General features: G+C 44.1%; 1 protein-coding gene across 1 annotated transcript in view; it reads right to left on the bottom strand.

Annotated features, from left to right (window-relative positions):
* ABHD17C (abhydrolase domain containing 17C, depalmitoylase) overlaps positions 1 to 10,642 on the bottom strand; it is a 33,525-nt gene extending 22,883 nt beyond the window's left edge. Inside the window, exons 1-2 of the mRNA XM_074600675.1 lie at positions 10,386 to 10,642; positions 9,234 to 9,963 (exon numbers count right to left, since the gene is read on the bottom strand). Coding sequence (XP_074456776.1) covers positions 9,234 to 9,769 — 536 coding nt within the window. The 5' untranslated portion in view covers positions 9,770 to 9,963; positions 10,386 to 10,642. The remainder of the gene's footprint in view (positions 1 to 9,233; positions 9,964 to 10,385) is intronic.
* Between the last annotated feature and the right edge of the window lie 7,186 nt (positions 10,643 to 17,828).

Genomic DNA, 17,828 nt, shown 5'->3' with positions numbered 1-17,828 from the left:
AACTCTGATACTTCTACACTTGGTTAAACTTGATAAGATGCTCATACCAAGACTGAAACACTAACTTTTTCTGTAATATTATTAAGACACATTAAAAACTATGCTTTACTAGAAAAATATACAAGCTTTTTACAGCAGGGAACAACAAAAAAATACTATGAAGAAAATGTGTAATACGACTTAAAATGCAAGTCAAGGTACATTCCAGTCTTCAGGGAATGAGGAAGCTGACTGGCTCTTGACCAGCTGCCTCAAGGTAAGAATTGTCCAGGGAACACCTCCAAAATAAATATTATACCAAATTAGCTACTTCAATTTAAAAAAAGAAAAAAAAAGAAAACAACACCCCAAAACATAAAACATACACACACTTTTGTGAGAAATGGATCTGTAAAGAACAAACAGAACACTGGAGAAATTTTTTTTTGTAAATTTGCCCCAGAGAACATGCTTCAAAAACTTTCTTGAAAGGTGCCACTTCCAGACTGTCGTACAGCCAACATCCCGCTTAAATAAATTCATCAGATGTTGGGGAAGACTACACAGAGACGGGACAGAGATTAAGATCTGTACAAACAAACCAGTCCAATGCTTAAGGGGACAAGTTAACTACTCAAAATTTCCTTTAAGGCGTAAATGGTTCCATACACCATTTTGGTTGCAAAAAGCTTAACAGAAGTCTACCCCCTGTATTACTGTTGGCTTTTCTTTTATTTTGTATATTATTAAGGCTTGCAACTTACTGTATGGTGTAATAGTTAGGATAAATTCCCTTGTTTAATTTACTATAAATAGCCACTAAGATGGATGGTATAATGATGAAATAATCTGAACCTTATCTCAGTTTATCTGTACACTGGAAAAAGTATATAGCTGCTTTTGCTTCTTTGCTGATATTGAACACCATTTTTCAAGTTCTATGAGAACATCCAAAGCAAAGCTAACTAAAAGCCAGCAGAGAGGAGGGACGTCCAGAAAGATCCTATAATCAGAGCAAACCCCTTTCTAAACAATGTTATCACAAGAAAAACATTTCAAACCATACTATTTAAAGGGTGCTTTCCCGAGAAACATGTTGAAGTTGGTCTCAGAATTTTCAGACTTGTTGGATCCCATTATCCGTTATTCCAGAGTTGTTCATTTGCTGCACACAAAAAGAAGTGGCCATGCCATGTCAAAAAGTTAAACTTAACTGGTCTAACATACCAGGATCTTAAGAAATTTGGCAGCATCCTGTAAAAAAAAAAAAAAAAAATCTGACACCACATTCCTTGAGAAGGGTTATTTGCCAGACACTGATGTATGCAGCTTGCTTCAGCAACATGCCTTGGCTTATAAACAAGGCCCACAAGATTCAAAGTTCTTAAAGTAACATTTTTGTATGTAAGGAGGATTTTTTAATCAGGTGTGGTAACACAGGTCTTCCTAAAAGCATACCCCAAACTGTCTAAACCAACAATTAATTTCAAATTAACAGTTGAAAAAAAGCATTTTCATATTGAAAGGTGTACCTAGAAAGGATTTCAAGAGACTCTACCGTAAGTAATATTACTGTCAGGAAAGCATACATGAAGATCTTCTAACAAATTTTTGATTAAAAAAACCCAAAAAAACAGAGGCAACACTTTACTTTGAGATTATCTATAATTTAAATGCTTCCCTCTGGGCTTTGAGGCAAGTGTGCTAACTTAAAACCTCATTTTCCACATCAACATCATTCTTCGTTTATGAACCCACGTGGAATTCCCCTTTTTGAAAGTTGAGATGTTACAGATTTACTTTGTGATTTCAGGATTTTTCCCAGAGACATGAATGTGCTCATCAGGAGACATGAAACAAAGAGTGGGAAGGTGGGCACTGAGCCAGATCCTACTGTTTAGCACAATTCTGTGCCTTTGTATTGGTTGGTCTCATGGTCAGCAAATCCAACCACAGTGTTTAACGTCAATAGGAAAAGCTTTGTTCTGTGAAACTAACAAAGTGGTTAAAAAAATATAGAATAAAGATAGGGATATAGATAATGCGAGTATAACACTGCCATTATACAACTGGCCTACATTTGCACCTTTCTGAGATTGTTTGCAGGTGGCACAGCCTCATGTGCAAACATGCCACAATAACCCATTTTTCTCAAATTAGCCTTTGGAATAAAGAATGCAAAGATGTTCCTCAGTCCTTAAGCTGACACTATGCACTATTCATCCCATTCTACATTCCTAGCCTCCTATTAAAAGCACTTTTATTCCTGTGTTCATATGGCTTTCTGGGTTTACAATCACATACTTCCATAGCTCACAAAACCTGACAAATTAAAAAACCCACACCAACAACACGCTCAGATTGAGAGTGGGAATGAAATTCAGCTTCATCATCAGATATAACACTGGTCTTGCATGCTCAGCCTAAGTCATTTGTCTAAAAACTGGAAAGCAGGACAGTCAAGATGAATTAGTAGCAAATGGGTCACTGAAACTGCCTACTCGGTTCACAAGTACTAGTCTCTAGTGAGCTCAGTTAACTACTATCCCCCAACTCACAGATAACAAAAGTTTGTCCACCTATTGTATACAATAATATACAAACCAAGCCCATACAAACCCAAGGTTTTAGAGTTAGACAAAACCCAATCCTTACGTATTTCTATTTGAGATCAATATAAACAGTCAACATATACTCAAATTAACATGAAGAGACACTTAAGAGCCACCAGTGTTCAAAAAATTGTAAAGATCTGCCTTTCCTAGACTCAAGAAAACACGAGGAACCGCTTGTCTTGCACACAGATAAGTGCCTGCAATGTCTCAAGCGCAGTGGCAACTGAAACTATCTCCTAATCAACAGGGAAATATTTCTGCCCCTGTTTAGGGGCTAATTGCCAAAAGCAAGCCTCTATGTGCACAAGCACGTTAGTTAGGTACAACATATTCGCAGCTTATTTTATAGAATCATTTGACTAACTTCAACTGATGCCAATGCAGCCTTGAAATTGATATATATTTGTGAGGAAGGGCAGAAGAGACTGTTAGTTATTCATTAAATTTATTACTGGCTTTAGGGGAAAAAAAAAAGCTATGCTATTTGTTCATTTCATTTATTAGTGCTACATAATTTTGAGAAGCAAACAGAGAATGCAACTGAGGAAATAATTTTATTGATATTTTGCTTAAAAGTGTTTTGAGGGCACGGTTTAACAGTTACTATAATCACATTGCCCTCTCAACCAGGCAAATATATTAAAACAAAATATGAAATTCAGACATAAGCTACAAAAGTTAGGCTCCAAACAGCTAATTGCTTGGCACTGCTTTGTACTAGTCTAACTCCACATTGGGAAGCATCATAGGGCCAAAAAAAAATCCAAAAAAACCAAACCGAACCTGTTTTCTTCATTCGATATGGAAATATAAGTACCCTTTTGCTCAAGAAGCATCAGTTTTCCCCACAAAGCCAGTTTCTGGCAGATAACTCACTTCTGTAGCTTGAAATGTTCTCCACCTATACTCACAGGTACCTAAAGTCCTGGATAGCATTGCTAATTGTCTGGGATTTTTTCTCTTTGTTCTTTTTACTTATGTTCACAAGTAATAAACTTCACTCAGCACTTAGAAACTCTCCAAAACAGCAAAATAACAGAGTATAAAGGTTGAATTTTGTAGGGATTTTTTTGTTTTTGAGGTTGCGATGGACTGGAGATTGACCCTAGCTTCAGAGCAAAACCACTGAGGTTTACGCAGTCCAGCTCATGCTCTGCTGTTAGGAACAAACCGAACAAATCTAAGCGACCAGCAACACGGACAGGTCAAACAGCCACCCTGTCACAACCATCGGCTGAGTCTCAAGAGGCAACACACACTTCTCCACCCAGAGTGAGGTAGGAAAAACCTTGCCTTTCCCTGTCTCATACAATTCACGCAATTTAGCAGCGCTGAAAGCAGCCAGAAACCTTTAGTTACTTCAGCTTGTAGGATTTAACAACATGGTTCTCTAGAAACATTTGTGTTCAATGCTCTGAGGATGTTGAGAACCAGGTCCTACAACCTCTATACGGCAGGGTAAACCACCATCTCCGGTTCAGGCAGCTGAATTTCAGGACTATCTACACCCAGGACAACAAGTATTGTTAGCCAAAGGCTCTTTCGCAGCTTATTTTTCCTCCCAAATAACATCCGTTGCAAAATCTTCTTGACAAGAGAAAAAAATATCTTTTTTTTTTTTTAAAAAACAGGCTTTGATCTGGCAGTCCTGACAGAAATAGGGAAATATTTAACAAAACTACTTTTACTTCGGTGACTATGCTATGAAATAGGACACCAAAGCTCAGTAAACATCTTGAATAACTTTGAACATCAGAGCACCTGTTTTAAACAGTTGTTGGTATTTGTCCCTAGGACGCTGATCATCTGAATTAATCTCTGCTGATTGCATAGACAACAACAGGAGACTATTCTGTACGTTGCTATTTTTGAGCAAAGTTGTATGCGGTTTTTTTTTTTTTTTTTTTTTTTTTTTTTTTAAGTACTGACCATGGCAGGTAGAGAAAGTTCAGTTTTAGAGAACAGTCTCTTTAAACAATCCTTTGCAGACACCGTATCGACTTCATTAAAAAAAGTGGGAGTGGGAAATACCCTATCAAAGTCAACGACAAGAAAAATCTCCCAAGTGATGCCCCGTGCACAAGGGGAATGCTGTTACTGCAGGACAGCAGTGCCTCTGCCAGGCAGTGCCTTTGGCCACGACAGGAACTTAGTTGGTAACTTGTTACCAAAACCTCTAAATAGTCAATCTAAAGAACTCGGATTAGAAAACACAGTGCTAGTGAAAGAAGATTCTGTTGCAGAGGAAATTAAAGTAGAAATTGACTATTTTGATAAATCAAGGTAAAACCCCCTGGAGCTATCATTCACCTAGAAAGCTGTAACCGCTTCAGCAGATCAGAATGGAGACAAACTAAACTGACACAACCTCAGCACATTAGTTATCACTCTGGTCTAATCCAGTGAGGTCTGTTTCCTAATTTTTCTCAAATGAAAACTGTAACACTTTCCCATCAACTCCTGCAAAGGAAACAGCAATAAGAGGAGACTTAAAATCAGCACCACAAATAATAAAATTCCAATATAATAAAAAGTTTGGGTTTTTTGTTTTTAACATTAAATTTGAGGAAAAACTTTAAGAAACTGTTTAAACATTCTGAACTCTCTGCTATCCATTGAACAAAAATCCTTGCATTTTACTACATCATTTCACAATTCAATTCCTCTCATCATGCCATATTGACTGAGAAGCTCAATGAAAAATGGAAGTGAACCAATGCTGTCCTATGGACTGCAAGACAAATTCCAATGTATGTGTTTTGAGAATGAATGTTTTAAACATTAAAATAACATCTGTCATTTATCAAAAGCTTAAACAGAAACAGAATACACTAGTTTATATTGTGCACCATGAAAAAACAAGCTATATTTTGTTAAATGCAACAACAGCTCTTCTAAGCTATTTATTAAGTACATTTCCTTCACCTCGTTTCAATATCCAAAAGATGAAGTAATAGGGTCCCCTCTTTGATACTCTACTAGAGGAGCAGAGAGAGCGGGAAAGCAGTGTCTTCTTTCATTTGACTGGGATTTTAAAACATTTCACAAATCCTCTCCAAATTTTTCGAGAACAAATAAATTGATTTTAATACAAATAGCATGCAATCAACACGCAGTCATGGTTTTGTGCTTAAGCACTGTACCCAAACCCTAAGCGTGTATCCTGTTTTTAAGTGTTGTACATTGTCTTAATGTAAAAGTGTTAGAAAGTTCAACCTTTCCATATGGAATTCAGGAAAGCGGGGGGGAGGAGGACGACAATCAAGTCATTCTGTGCAGATGTTGTACTAATTCCATCAGATATTAGGATAAGAGTTAATCACATCTCAATAAAAAGCAGCAACTTAAAACCATATGGACCACGTGAGAAGACAGAGTCCAACAGAGCTTCTCTTCAATCTGGTTTTGGAACAAACAGAACAGAAACAGACCAACCTGCCGAAAATAAAACACTCAAAAAAAATGTCGTCTGAAGCAATGAAACAGAAGATTCTTTTTGAGTAACATTTAGATACCAGATGGAAATTTGTTAATCAAGTGGAAATAAATATATATAAAAGCCCAAATTAATTACTGAGTAATACTTGATATTGGAGCTAGAGTAACCAATGCTACAGTCAGACCTCTGAAAGAACACCTATAAAAACTCATTTCAAGGGAATAAAATATGTCAACATCTTTACCTGGGCTGAAAGACAGTTAGCATTCAAACTTAATAATTAGTAAAATTATAATTTAAGAGTATATTTTATTCATGAGGAGAGATACTCATTTGATTAAAATTAAGGAAAATAAGTTACTCTTTACAAAGACTAAAAGAACGGAGAAGAGTTGACACCGATTCTCCAAAGACAGGCTGATAATTGATACCGAACAAAAAAACTCAATGATTTTTCACCTACTGTTTACAAGATTGTTTTATAATCATTTGTTATGTAAGGTTAGACACCTAAATGTGTATGTGATAGCAAGATCCTCATTTCAGTACCTTGAAAAAAAACACAGTCAAAATCTGCAGCCAAGTTTGCAACCAGTCAGCCAACCATCATTTCTAAAATTCTAAAACAGGCAACCTGTTTTGTCCAGGTGTAGGATTAATTCCCACCTTACTTCGAGCAACTTCCAAAATACAGTGATAAATTACCCTTTGACAAGTGTCATTGGTACTTCACAGGCACAAAGAAAGAAAGAAAGAAAGAAAAAGAAAGAAAGAAAGAAAGAATCTTAGACTTCCAACATTTTAATGATTCCTTTCTGCTGCCAGGTGGAACGTCTGGTGGATTCAGAAGAGCAACAGCTTCCCACAGAACTTAGCACAGATGACTAAATGCTTTCGATGGCATAGTAAACCTCTCCTATTTTAAGACTGCCCTTTTAACTCTGCATTACAGTTCACCACCCTACGACTATAGGCCAAGTGTTAGGAATTCGCATTAAGAATGAAAGCATACACAAACTCTTGGAAGCTACCAATGAACTACTGCAGCAGAAATGGCATAATATGACACTTTACCTCAGGAGGCAGACTTGTATTTTTACAGCAGAACATTTCACTTAATTGTGAGCCACTTGGACTTATTAAAAAGGGCTAAGAAATTATTAGTCTCGTAAAGTTCACGCTACTGCTTAGAGAATTCATCACCACAAAGGCTATTGTTTTGGCTCATACCTGTTATGAAGACAGTCATCTGTTAATACACAGAATTGATTAATATTTTTTTTGTTTTAAGCTTACATTTTACAGTAACCAATTTCTTTGCCGCGCACCCAGAATACTGTAGTATTTCCTTTGGCTCCTGAAAATCTAACCAATGATAACACAACTACTCTACCAAGTACTCCCAAGGTAGCACTACAAGGTGGGGGTTACAAACATGGCAAAGGAAGAGTTGGCAAATTTCATCCCCTCAATTTAAGGAGGGAAGCGGAACCTAGATCTTGTATAAACCACAGAAAGGACTCTACTATAAAACTATAAATTTCCTCCAGTCACAATTTAACAGCCCAATTTTCTCAGAGCAAGCTGGGCACCTGTTGGCATCACTGGGTCAGGCTTCTCAAAACATTTAAGTGAAAGAACCACTTGCTTCTGGATCTTTGTAGATCTTAAACACATACTCCATGCCTGCCAAGACAGGAGAACTTCCAGGCAGATGTGAAAGCACTTTTTCAGAGGTCTACAAAGCTTTCATGAAAAAATATCATCAACTAAACATTAAGTGAAACAGAAAACACAGCAACTGAAGGACAAATATTAACTATGCTTAGCTTAGACATAGCACTTTTCCTCCCTTAAACCTTATTTACATCATCCACATGCATAATAGCTGCATTTAATATTTTTTTCTGCATGCACCATATAAAAATTACTTCTTTACATAAAACCATATTATTTATATTCAAGCAAAATTTGTGTTGTGGTGGGGTTTTTTTTGTTTGGTTTTATTTTTGTGGTTTGAGTGTCCTGGAAAATGAACGCAGAATCTGGCTCGCTCACCAAACAGACAGAACACATGCTATGAAACAGTAACTTCCCACTACACCTTTCTCCCCCTTGCTCTTAAGTTGACTTGAGCAGACCGATGTCAAAAGCCGTTTGGACTCCACGACTGACCAATCCCCAGATCCTTGAAAAGCCAATTATCCAAATTAGTAACAACTCCTGTCACTATTTTTGAAGCCGGCACGTATCGCTAAAATAGACATTAAATACCCATTTCACATTAGCCAAGTTCATCTACACAACCCCAGAGCCAAGAACAGAAAGCATTCATCATTCTTTTCTCTTGCCCCATTGCAATAATTTAAGCTTTTTAAAGCTCTCTCTTCCAGGATATGTTCTGTGAGGTCCTACTTTAAGAACCACTTATGCAACAGCAAAAGGAGCTCATTGTTTCTGTGGACGAAAGAAGCAACAGAGGCCTGGGGTGTAAATCAGCTGTAGCAAGGAGCCAGAGGCAGCAGTTCAGGATTTCCTAGAAGCCAAGGGCTCCCTGTTCCTAATGCCATCCTGCCTTGGCAGAGCCTTCTCATTGCTGCTCCATCCCTTTGGATGCCACCTACTTCAGCATCTCCTCCTGGCAGAAGCCCCAGCTCTACTTCCACCTGTCAACACTTCTTCCTTCCACCCTGCTACCCTACCCAATTTGATAACAGTCATTGGGTTGCCAAAAGAGAAAGCCGTCTATGTCGTACAAGCTTGCGTGAAACCCCAGATGCATCACAGGCCACCAGCAGCCTCTCGGTAAGCACTATCCTAGGCTACCACCAAATTCAGTCAAAGTTTTGGCTCAACTGGGTTACCTCTAAGCGTAGACAGTAGTAGGCAAGTCTTGAATAAAAGGGTTTTTTTTCCATCCTGCAAACTCAAACCGCAACCAGTGCACTACATCCTGCTCAAGATGGAGACGTGCAATGGTACAGCTGACTGAACCCCTAAACCTAGAAAAAGCCAAGGATGAAGGCCATCCAGCAAATCACATTGTAGCTGTTGATGGAACATCTGGTGAGGTCATCGAAATAACTGAAACCATCTACAAACCCTTCCCCTCCACCTCTCAGCAGGTTAGTTGTGCAGACACTGGACTTATTAGGCTTAAACGCAGATACAGAAATAACTTGTCCCCAATATCCATTTACCTTGTCCTGAGGGCCTGCCAGGCTGCATCAATGTCTGCGTACAGGTTTTTCTCAGAGGGCTTGCCGGTGCTCACCCCGTAGCCAGAGTAGTCATAAGAGAAGACGTTGCAGTTGATGCGGGAGCCAAGGCCAATATAGAAGCTGCACATCTGGCCCAGGTCCACAGCATTACCATGCGAGAAGAGCAGCGTGTACCGGCCGGTGGGGGCACAACGTACAAACATGCAGCCCAGCCTGTTATCCCGAGCCGTGCGGGAGAAGAACACTTCCACGGCATCCAGTTCCCGCTGGGAATACTGCCAGTCCGCCCGCTCACTCAAGTGCAGGCTGCAGGTGCCCGATCCCGTGGGGGTCCCTGCCCCGGCGGCCGCCCCGGCCTCCTGCTGCTGCTGCTCGGGCTGCAGCACGGTGTAGGTGGGCTCCGGGGGCAGGAAGGCCAGCTTGGCAGCGATGCGGCTGGGGCAAGGCGGGCAGCAGAAGAGCCAGCAGAGCTCGCCCAGAGAGAAACCGTTCATTCTGGGGCCTTGTTCTGGCATCAGAGACGCCGGAGAAAAACTAACCTAGGCTGGAAAGGAGTGAAACCACGCCGAGCCGGGGCCCTCCTCCAGCGCAAACCTGCAGCACCTTCCTGCAAGGCCGCCAGCTGCCCTCCCGGAAAGCAAACAACGGCAGCCTGGGAGGAACTGCAGTTCAGCAAGAACAGTGCAGCTCTTCAAAGCCTGAAGATGTGCTTATAAAAAAAAGAGAATAACAACAAAAAAGAACAACAAAAAGATCGACCCCACAAAATATAAATGAAGTCCAACCAGCCCTTAAGAAGCAAAATAATCCCACAACTAATGCGACGGTAAACGCAACCCCCTAAAGCACCGTCCCCTCAAAGAAAACACGCCACACGTACATGTGCGCGTTTACAAAATGAATCCCCAGACCCTAGGGCTCGACGCAGCGCTCCAGACCTGGAAGCGGACGCCCCCCGCCCCGCAGCCGCCCCCCCCAGCAGGGCTCATGCAGCCGCAGCAGGCCAGGGCCCTTCCTTCCCTCCCCCCCCTCACGGCACCCCCAGCGGCCCCCGGCGCCTTCCCGCCTCCACCCAGCTACCGGCCCCGCGGCCCCCGCAAGGCAGCAAGGGACCCCCTCCCTCAGCGCTACCGGCCCAGGCAGCGTCCGAGCGGCGGCGGGAGGAGAAGGAGGAGGAGGAAGGGGAAGGCAAGGTCGCGGCTCAGCCGCGCGTCGCGGCGGGCAGGGCCACGCCGGCTGCGGCGCGCAGGCAGGAGCGGGCAGCAGCCATGTCCCGGCGCTCTCCCCTCCTCACAGCCGCACCGCTTCCGGGTTACGGGCGCGGAGCGGGGCTGCCCGCCCGCCCGTCGCAGGTGCCGTACCCAGCCCGGCCCTGCCCGCAGCGCCGCGACTCGCGGCCGCCCCCTAGGCCCCGCGCCGGGACGGCGGGCAGGTGCGCGGGGAGGGGCGGGGCGGGAGCCCGTAACACCGAAGCGGGAAGCGACGGCCCGCACGCGGAGCGCCGCCTGGCCCTTTAAGGCAGACCCGCCCCCACCCTCGCCTCCCCCGTCACGTGCCGCAGGAGCGCTCGCGCCCCCTCCCCCCCGCCGACCACTCCTGCGCATGCGCGGGGGGCCGGGGGCCGCGGCTGAGGGGCGGGCGGGGGCGGCTGGGGCCATTTCGCGCCGCCCGTGGGGAGGCGGCGGCCTCTCGGGGGTCGGTGCCCTCCTCCGGGCGGCCCCCTCCGACCTCCCGCCGCCTTCGGGATGCTCTGGCGCCGTTCCCCAGCCTCCCCGCTCGGGTCACCCTGAGGGAAGGGCCTTTTGCTGTTCATCCCTTAGAGCGTGGCATGGCCGTCAGGGGTAGCTTGCCTCGTCAGGCCAGGCTGGCAGGCTGTTCCCCGGGCACTGCCCGGTGGCCTTGAGTCTCTCTCCCAGAGGATTGCTCAAGTAGTCGTGGGGAAGTGCGAATAGAGCTGCTCCTCAGCTGACAGCATCCACAGCACCGCACTCCTGGCACCAAGTGTGCTGTCCAGGCCAGCCATCAAAGCTGTAGAGGCCTTGGTATCTCTTAGATTTGTCTGAAATTGGTCAGGGGTTTCAAGAGATACCACAGAAAACTTCCAGACACAGTGCAATGGCGGAAGCCTCATTTCCTTAGATAATCAGGCTGCTAATCCATATTCCAAATAATCTATTGAATAAATTAGCAAATCATTTGGGGCATATGGCAGAACCCATGAATCAGTAGTTGTGGTACTGTGTCTCTAGCACGTTCCTCGACCCAGAGAGTAGAATGCAAAAGGTGGTGGGTAAAAGACAACTCGACGTATTTATGTGCAACGTTGTGTTACTAACACAAGTTCTAACTCTACAGAATGGTAGGGTTGGAAGGGACCTTTGGAGATCATCTAGTCCAACCCCCTGCCAAAGCAGGTTCATCTAGAGCAGGTTGGACAGGAATGCATCCAGGCAGGTTTTGAATGTCTCCAGAGGAGATTCCACCACCTCTCTGGGCAGCCTGTTCCAGTGCTCCATCACCCTCAAAGAAGTTCCTCCTTATGTTCAGACAGAACTTCCCGTGTTCCAGTTTGTGCCCGTTACCTCTTGTCCTGTCTCTGGGCACCACTGAAAAGAGCCTGGTCCCATCCTCTTGACACCCGCCCTTTAGACATTGATAAGCATCGATGAGATCCCCTCTCGGTCTTCTCCAGGCTGAACAGACCCAGAAATGCCACAAACATCCACCCCTTTATGGTGCTCTCCTATTGCTACTTGCTACCTATGAGGAACAAAGTTTCAAAAACTCAAGAAGAATGTTGAGCTGAGGTCATTTCATTAGTGACAAGCCTGAGATGAACTTCTCTTTCAGTGCTAATGTTTGCCAGCGCAAAGAAAGTGAGTTCAAAACCTGTATACAAAAGAGTCAGTCATGTGTGATATTCCTTTGTCTTTGGAATGTCAAAAGTAGGACCAACCCCCATCCACATCAATCTTTCATTTAGTTTTGCTAACAATGGGAATTTTAGAAATCCTAAATTCAGCCAGCAGTAATTGTGTCTATGCTGTTAAGGGAGAAAATGAAGGCTGTGCGTCTCCAACCAGCTTGAAAGCGTGGCCTCTGGCACAGACAGACTGTTTCCTACAGAGAACAGAGAATACCCAGTTTATTACATCTGTCCCAGTCATGTCCTGCTCGGAGGGTGACAGGGCCCAGAGATCGGGTAGGGTAATGAAGCATGTCCCACCTACTGACGCTGGGTTCCTTCAGGTGGCAGAGACAGCCAACGCACCCTATGTACAGACTGTTCAGACATCCAATGAAATGATGAAAGTGACTCCTACTCCATAGAATATGATAGAAAAATCTGGATAAGGAAAATACAGAACAGATAAATGAGGAACCCTGTGAAATTCCTTGAGGATCACAAATGGCTTCGAGCTCCACCTACGCCGTTACAAGAGGCACTGTTGACATTCTGCAGGAAGACTGATACAACCCTGAGAAAACCCTGGATATACTCTGAGAAGTGATTTGGCTGATGAGATCCGAGAAAAGCCTGTCTAGTGCTGCCGCTACGCGTCCCTCTCCCTGCACACGCACTGAAACCAAGATAAGAGCTGGAATTTGGGCATGCCCCACCAACTGAAAGTAACATTTCTCAGAGCCCTCTCGAAGGCAGTATGACTCGCCTGGAGCCAGTCAGCAGAGCCTGTTATATCATAAGTAGATTGCTACTCCAAAGAACAGACAATTAAAAGGACAATATTTCCCATGCTCCACCCTGGTCCTTCCTTAGGTCATGTTTATAGTAGTGAGATTAAAGTGTCCTCTTTGAATCCAAGGGGAAGTGTCATGAAATTTGCTCCTTGAGTGAACTGGGCCCTGCAAACCTTATTAGTTTCTTCAGTGTTCTCATCATACACTCTCTGTAGTTCACGTTAATGTCAGTCCCTCTCTCATACAACAAAATAGCTCCTGCTCAGTGGGTGTCTCCTCAAGGAAGATAACATTTGCCAAAGTCTTGGAGAACAAAATGAAGGAAGGAGCAAGAGGGAGTGACTGAAATGGAAATGATGCTGGATGAGAAGAGTGGAAATGAAAGAAAAAGGAGTTCCTGAACACTGCTGCCATCATGGCAAGCTGAAAGCACAATGGCCGTGATTTTTCAGCTCAAGAAAGTGAAGCAATCGGGACTTGAAATTAGCACTCATTTAATGTGTATCCTGCATCCCGAGTTGTCAAAAGGGACTTGTAATGAACAAGTGCTTAAGAGAGAATTTTTATCCATCTGTTTGTGTGCTGCTTCAGTGGTGGCCACATCTCCAACCTCCCAGGCTTCACGGTAGTTGTGGGGGGCTGTGCTGCAGCTTGCTGGGCTGAAGAGGTGGCTGTGAGAAGTTGGGCACAGACAGCTTTGTGCCTCTCACACGCACTCTGTCCCTGGCGCTGCCCAGAGCTTGGTTTGTTCTAACATTTTAGACCAGTTTCAGAGCTGCCCTAATTCCAGTAGCCCGCCAAACAACCGTGCTGGCTACTTCCACCACCATAGATAGCTTTGGTTCCTCATAGCTTGCTCCCTCCTTCTTCAGCCACCTCTTTTGCTAAAGACCTCTCACTTTCACTGGGATGAGGGTGTTTCCAGGATCTTCTGACATCGTTGTGTCCAGGTATGGTGGGCACAGAAGGACAATAGATAGGGAGTGTGCCAGTATTTCTCATGCTCAGCATCTGAAGTTGCTACTTGTAGAATGGCTGTTTTGGATCGTTCCTCTGTGTGTTCCCCTCCAGCAGTCCCTCTTGTCTCAACTCTCTTTTCCCCCAACCCTATACTTCCCTCTGCTCTTTCTTCTCCTTTTCATTTTGCAGCCAGCAGGCGTCTGCATAGTTTTCACTTGACCAAATACTGTGAAAACGCTCAAGAAAAACAAGTATTTCTGCTTGTTATGTTACCGCAGAACTCATCTTTTTAATGATCTGTAAATAAAGATGTCCCTACTGCTGTGCCTTATAACGAACATGACACTTAAGACTCAAGTGCAGTACCCTGCTTCTTCACTAAATGTTAATATATGGCCTGCAAGGGTAGAATACGCAAGCATTTAATAATAAACAAATTGTCAAGCCTACTAAGAGGTGGGAAGTAACCCACAGGAAGATGTGTATCTATGAGACTTTTACTATCAGCCTTTAATTAACTGCTGATGAACCTAGAAAGATGCCTCAGGTGACCAGGGAAACATCTTCAAATAGCTACCAAAAAGGTAAATACAACAAATAGAACACACAATGGTTGGTTATGTCTTGATTATTTCCACCATGTCCTGTAGTCTCACCATGCCTGTGACAAGGGCAGAGCGCTTTGCACTCCACTTCCTTTTCCTGAACGCTAGATAGACAAAAGAATAGGCGAGAAGACGGTGAGACTGAAGCCAACGATGACACCTGGCAGCAGCGCTCTGAAGATTATGTATCTTAAACATTAACCATGCCTAACTTCCTGCTGCCGCTTGCCAACTGTGTGACTGTTACAGCTGGATAAACAGTCCACATCTAATACCTGCACACGTGCAGCCATCATCTGATTGCAGGACTGGTTACAAGCGCCAAAGTCAGACCAGGAAGTTCCTCAATGCGTTTTTGCTTATTTCCTGGACAAACAGTGCATGAAGAGTGCAAGTAGTATTTCTTACTGCTCATGTAAGTTAGTATCTGTATCTCAGGACTGTTCTAGAATATGTTAAAGCAGTAGCAACACTGAAAGGCGATGTCTCTCTCAGTTGAAGCTCAAGGCTCACACTGGAGTCCACCAAACTGAGGAGCAGGGGAAATAATGAAGCAATATTAATCAGCATGCTTGGCTGTGTTCTCATCAGCCAAGTCACTGTCAAGTTCTTTGCAGTTTTTGGGCAAAGGTGTGCTTGAAGGAAGGATTTGAAAGAGAAACATTAATTTGCCCTGGAGACGGATAAAGGACCCTCCCAAACACAAAAGATGTAGTGGTGTGTCTGAAGAAGACAATGCATTGACAACAGATGATGGCATCAAGAACTTATTGGAGATGTGTATCACTCTGGTGCTAGTGAGAAGATGCATGAGGACACACTGTGAAGTCAGCAATGCTGTATGGGACATGCTACAGCACAGCATTAGGCAGTGGAGTTAATAAAAGAAAAGAGGGATCATATGATGGGGCTGTATTGGAGAGGCCTCAAGAAAGAACTTGCGATGCAGCTAAAGTTGGTAGGGAATTGGGATTTGGCAGTGATACGTCCATTATGCACTTTGACCAGCAGTGTCTCATTGTTTCCATGTATTCTTCCATTTGCTTGTCTTTAGCTCTCCGGTTCAAGAAGGACAGGGAACTGCTGGAGAGGGGACAGCAAAGGGCTACAAAGATGATTAGGGGACTGGAACACCTCTCTTATGAAGAAAGACTGAGGGACTTGGGTCTCTTCAGTCTGGAAAAAAGACGACTGAGGGGGGACCTTATCAGTGCTTATAAGTACTTAAAGGGTGGGTGTCAGGAGGGTGGGGCCAGGCTCTTTTCAGTGGTGCCTGGGGACAGGACAAGAGGTAACGGGCACAAACTTGACCATAGGAAGTTCCACCTAAACATGAGGAGGAACTTCTTTCCTTTGAGGGTGGCAGAGCCCTGGCACAGGCTGCCCAGAGAGGTGGGGGAGTCTCCGTCTCTGGAGACATTCAGAACCCCCCTGGACGCGTTCCTGTGTGACCTGCTCTGGGTGACCCTGCTCTGGCAGGGGGTTGGACTAGATGATCTCCAGAGGTCCCTTCCAACCCCTGCCATTCTGTGATTCTGTAATTACATTTTAGTGTTTTTCTTCTTAGCTTCACAGCTAAAACTCTAGGCACTAATAAGGAGTAATAAAAAGGTGTCGATAACTTTTACATTTTTTAAAGTGAGCAGCTCTTTAGAAACAGAGAGCCAGTTTCAGGTTTCTCAGACAGGTATGTAAAAATTTACTGTTGCTGCCCCCAGCAAACCAGTGCCAGGCTAATGCTAAACCACTACTGCAGGGGAAGCGGAGAGCAGAGGGAAGGGATGGACAAGGAAGGGGAGCCAGGCAGTGAGCCCCCAAGGGCTGGCCTTGCTGCCCCTTCTGCTGCCAGGAGGAAGGGAGAGTCAGGGCAGTAACTGCTGCTCCTGGGACGTGACTGGTCCTCCGCCCCGCAGAGACCAGCCTCCCTGTTGGCAGCAGCACACCGTGTTCCTCTCCAAGCAGGCACCAGAGCCATGGCTCTTCATCCACCCTTGGCAGTCCCACACCGCTGCCTCCTTTGCAGATAGCTTAAGCTGGTCCTTGCGCTTAGCATGACCTTGAAGCTTGAGAGGGTGGTGGATGTTTCCGATCACGCAAGCTGCCAGAGTGCCAGATCCTGGTCTCTGTGGAGTCAAGACTTTAACACCTAAATTAGTCACCCAGGGTAAGTAGGTTAAATATAGCCTTGGGTAGATGGCCCATACTTATGTTTTTTCTGTTGGGTGTATCCTTCCCTACATTGTGCCAGTGGGAAGAACTTTAATTTCTTATTTCTCTTTCTGCAGCTGAGCAAGATCGTAGCAATTTCCTGCCACGTAAACCCACGTAGCATTAAACTTACAGGTCTATATGGATAAAAATGCATCAATTACTTTAGCAGAATGAATTAAAAAAAAAGAAAAAAATAGTAGAGAAAACCCACGGGCTTGAATGATCGATTTCTTCATGAGTCTAAGATAAATGACACCATTCAAGGTGTAAAAGACCTTTCTCTAAGGTTTGCAGGAGTTTAATCAAGACCCAGCTATCCTCGGATTTGCTGTGAATACACTATGAGAAGAATGTGGAAAGGAAAACAAAGATGTACGAACATCAAAACTTATGGGAGGGATAGTGGTGGTGGGGGTAGAGGCAGCTATGTGACATACAGTGAGGGTTTAGAGCCTTGATTTGCAGTGACTGCATTTTATGCCTGTCACTGGCAAACTGACATTTTAAAGATATGTTCTTGACTGCTTTTTCATGTCAGTATCTTTGTTCAGGCTCTATCTGGGCTGATGAAAGGAATTTCAATTAAGGATGAATCCTTTCCTTACTGTATTGAAATGCACAGGGTGGGAGCAGAGGGAAAATGAAGCGGTGAAAGCTCTATAGAGAGTTCTTAAGGCATCTTGCTGACACAGGACAAGACAGTTTAGGAATGCCTGGGGCAGTGCACTCTGTAGCGTGGTTTACTGGGCCTTTACAAAGAAGCAGTGTGCATTCACCTTAGTGCCTACTGCCTGAGGCCGTATATCATTCAAACAGGGGGCTAAGGGTTTAATAAATCCCAATCTAGTTTAGTCCTCAAGGGAATAGCAGTCTAGAGTCATTCAGGATTGGTGGGGAGGATGGCTGTGTAACCTGGCAAGAAAAGGCTGATTTTTTTGCCCTGTGAATGTAAGCAGTGTCATGGGAAATGAAAGGGGTTGTAAATCTGCATAGGATGAAGCATAGTGAAAGCCTTAGGGAAAAGAAGTGTGAAAAATAGTAAGACATGGATATGAAGACAGTGCATGAGAGAGAGAAAAAAAATATGAGAAAAACAATA

Source organism: Larus michahellis, chromosome 9 (genome assembly GCF_964199755.1).
Source record: "Larus michahellis chromosome 9, bLarMic1.1, whole genome shotgun sequence".
Taxonomy (NCBI): Eukaryota; Metazoa; Chordata; class Aves; order Charadriiformes; family Laridae; genus Larus; species Larus michahellis.
This window is presented reverse-complemented; position numbering and strand designations above follow the sequence as displayed.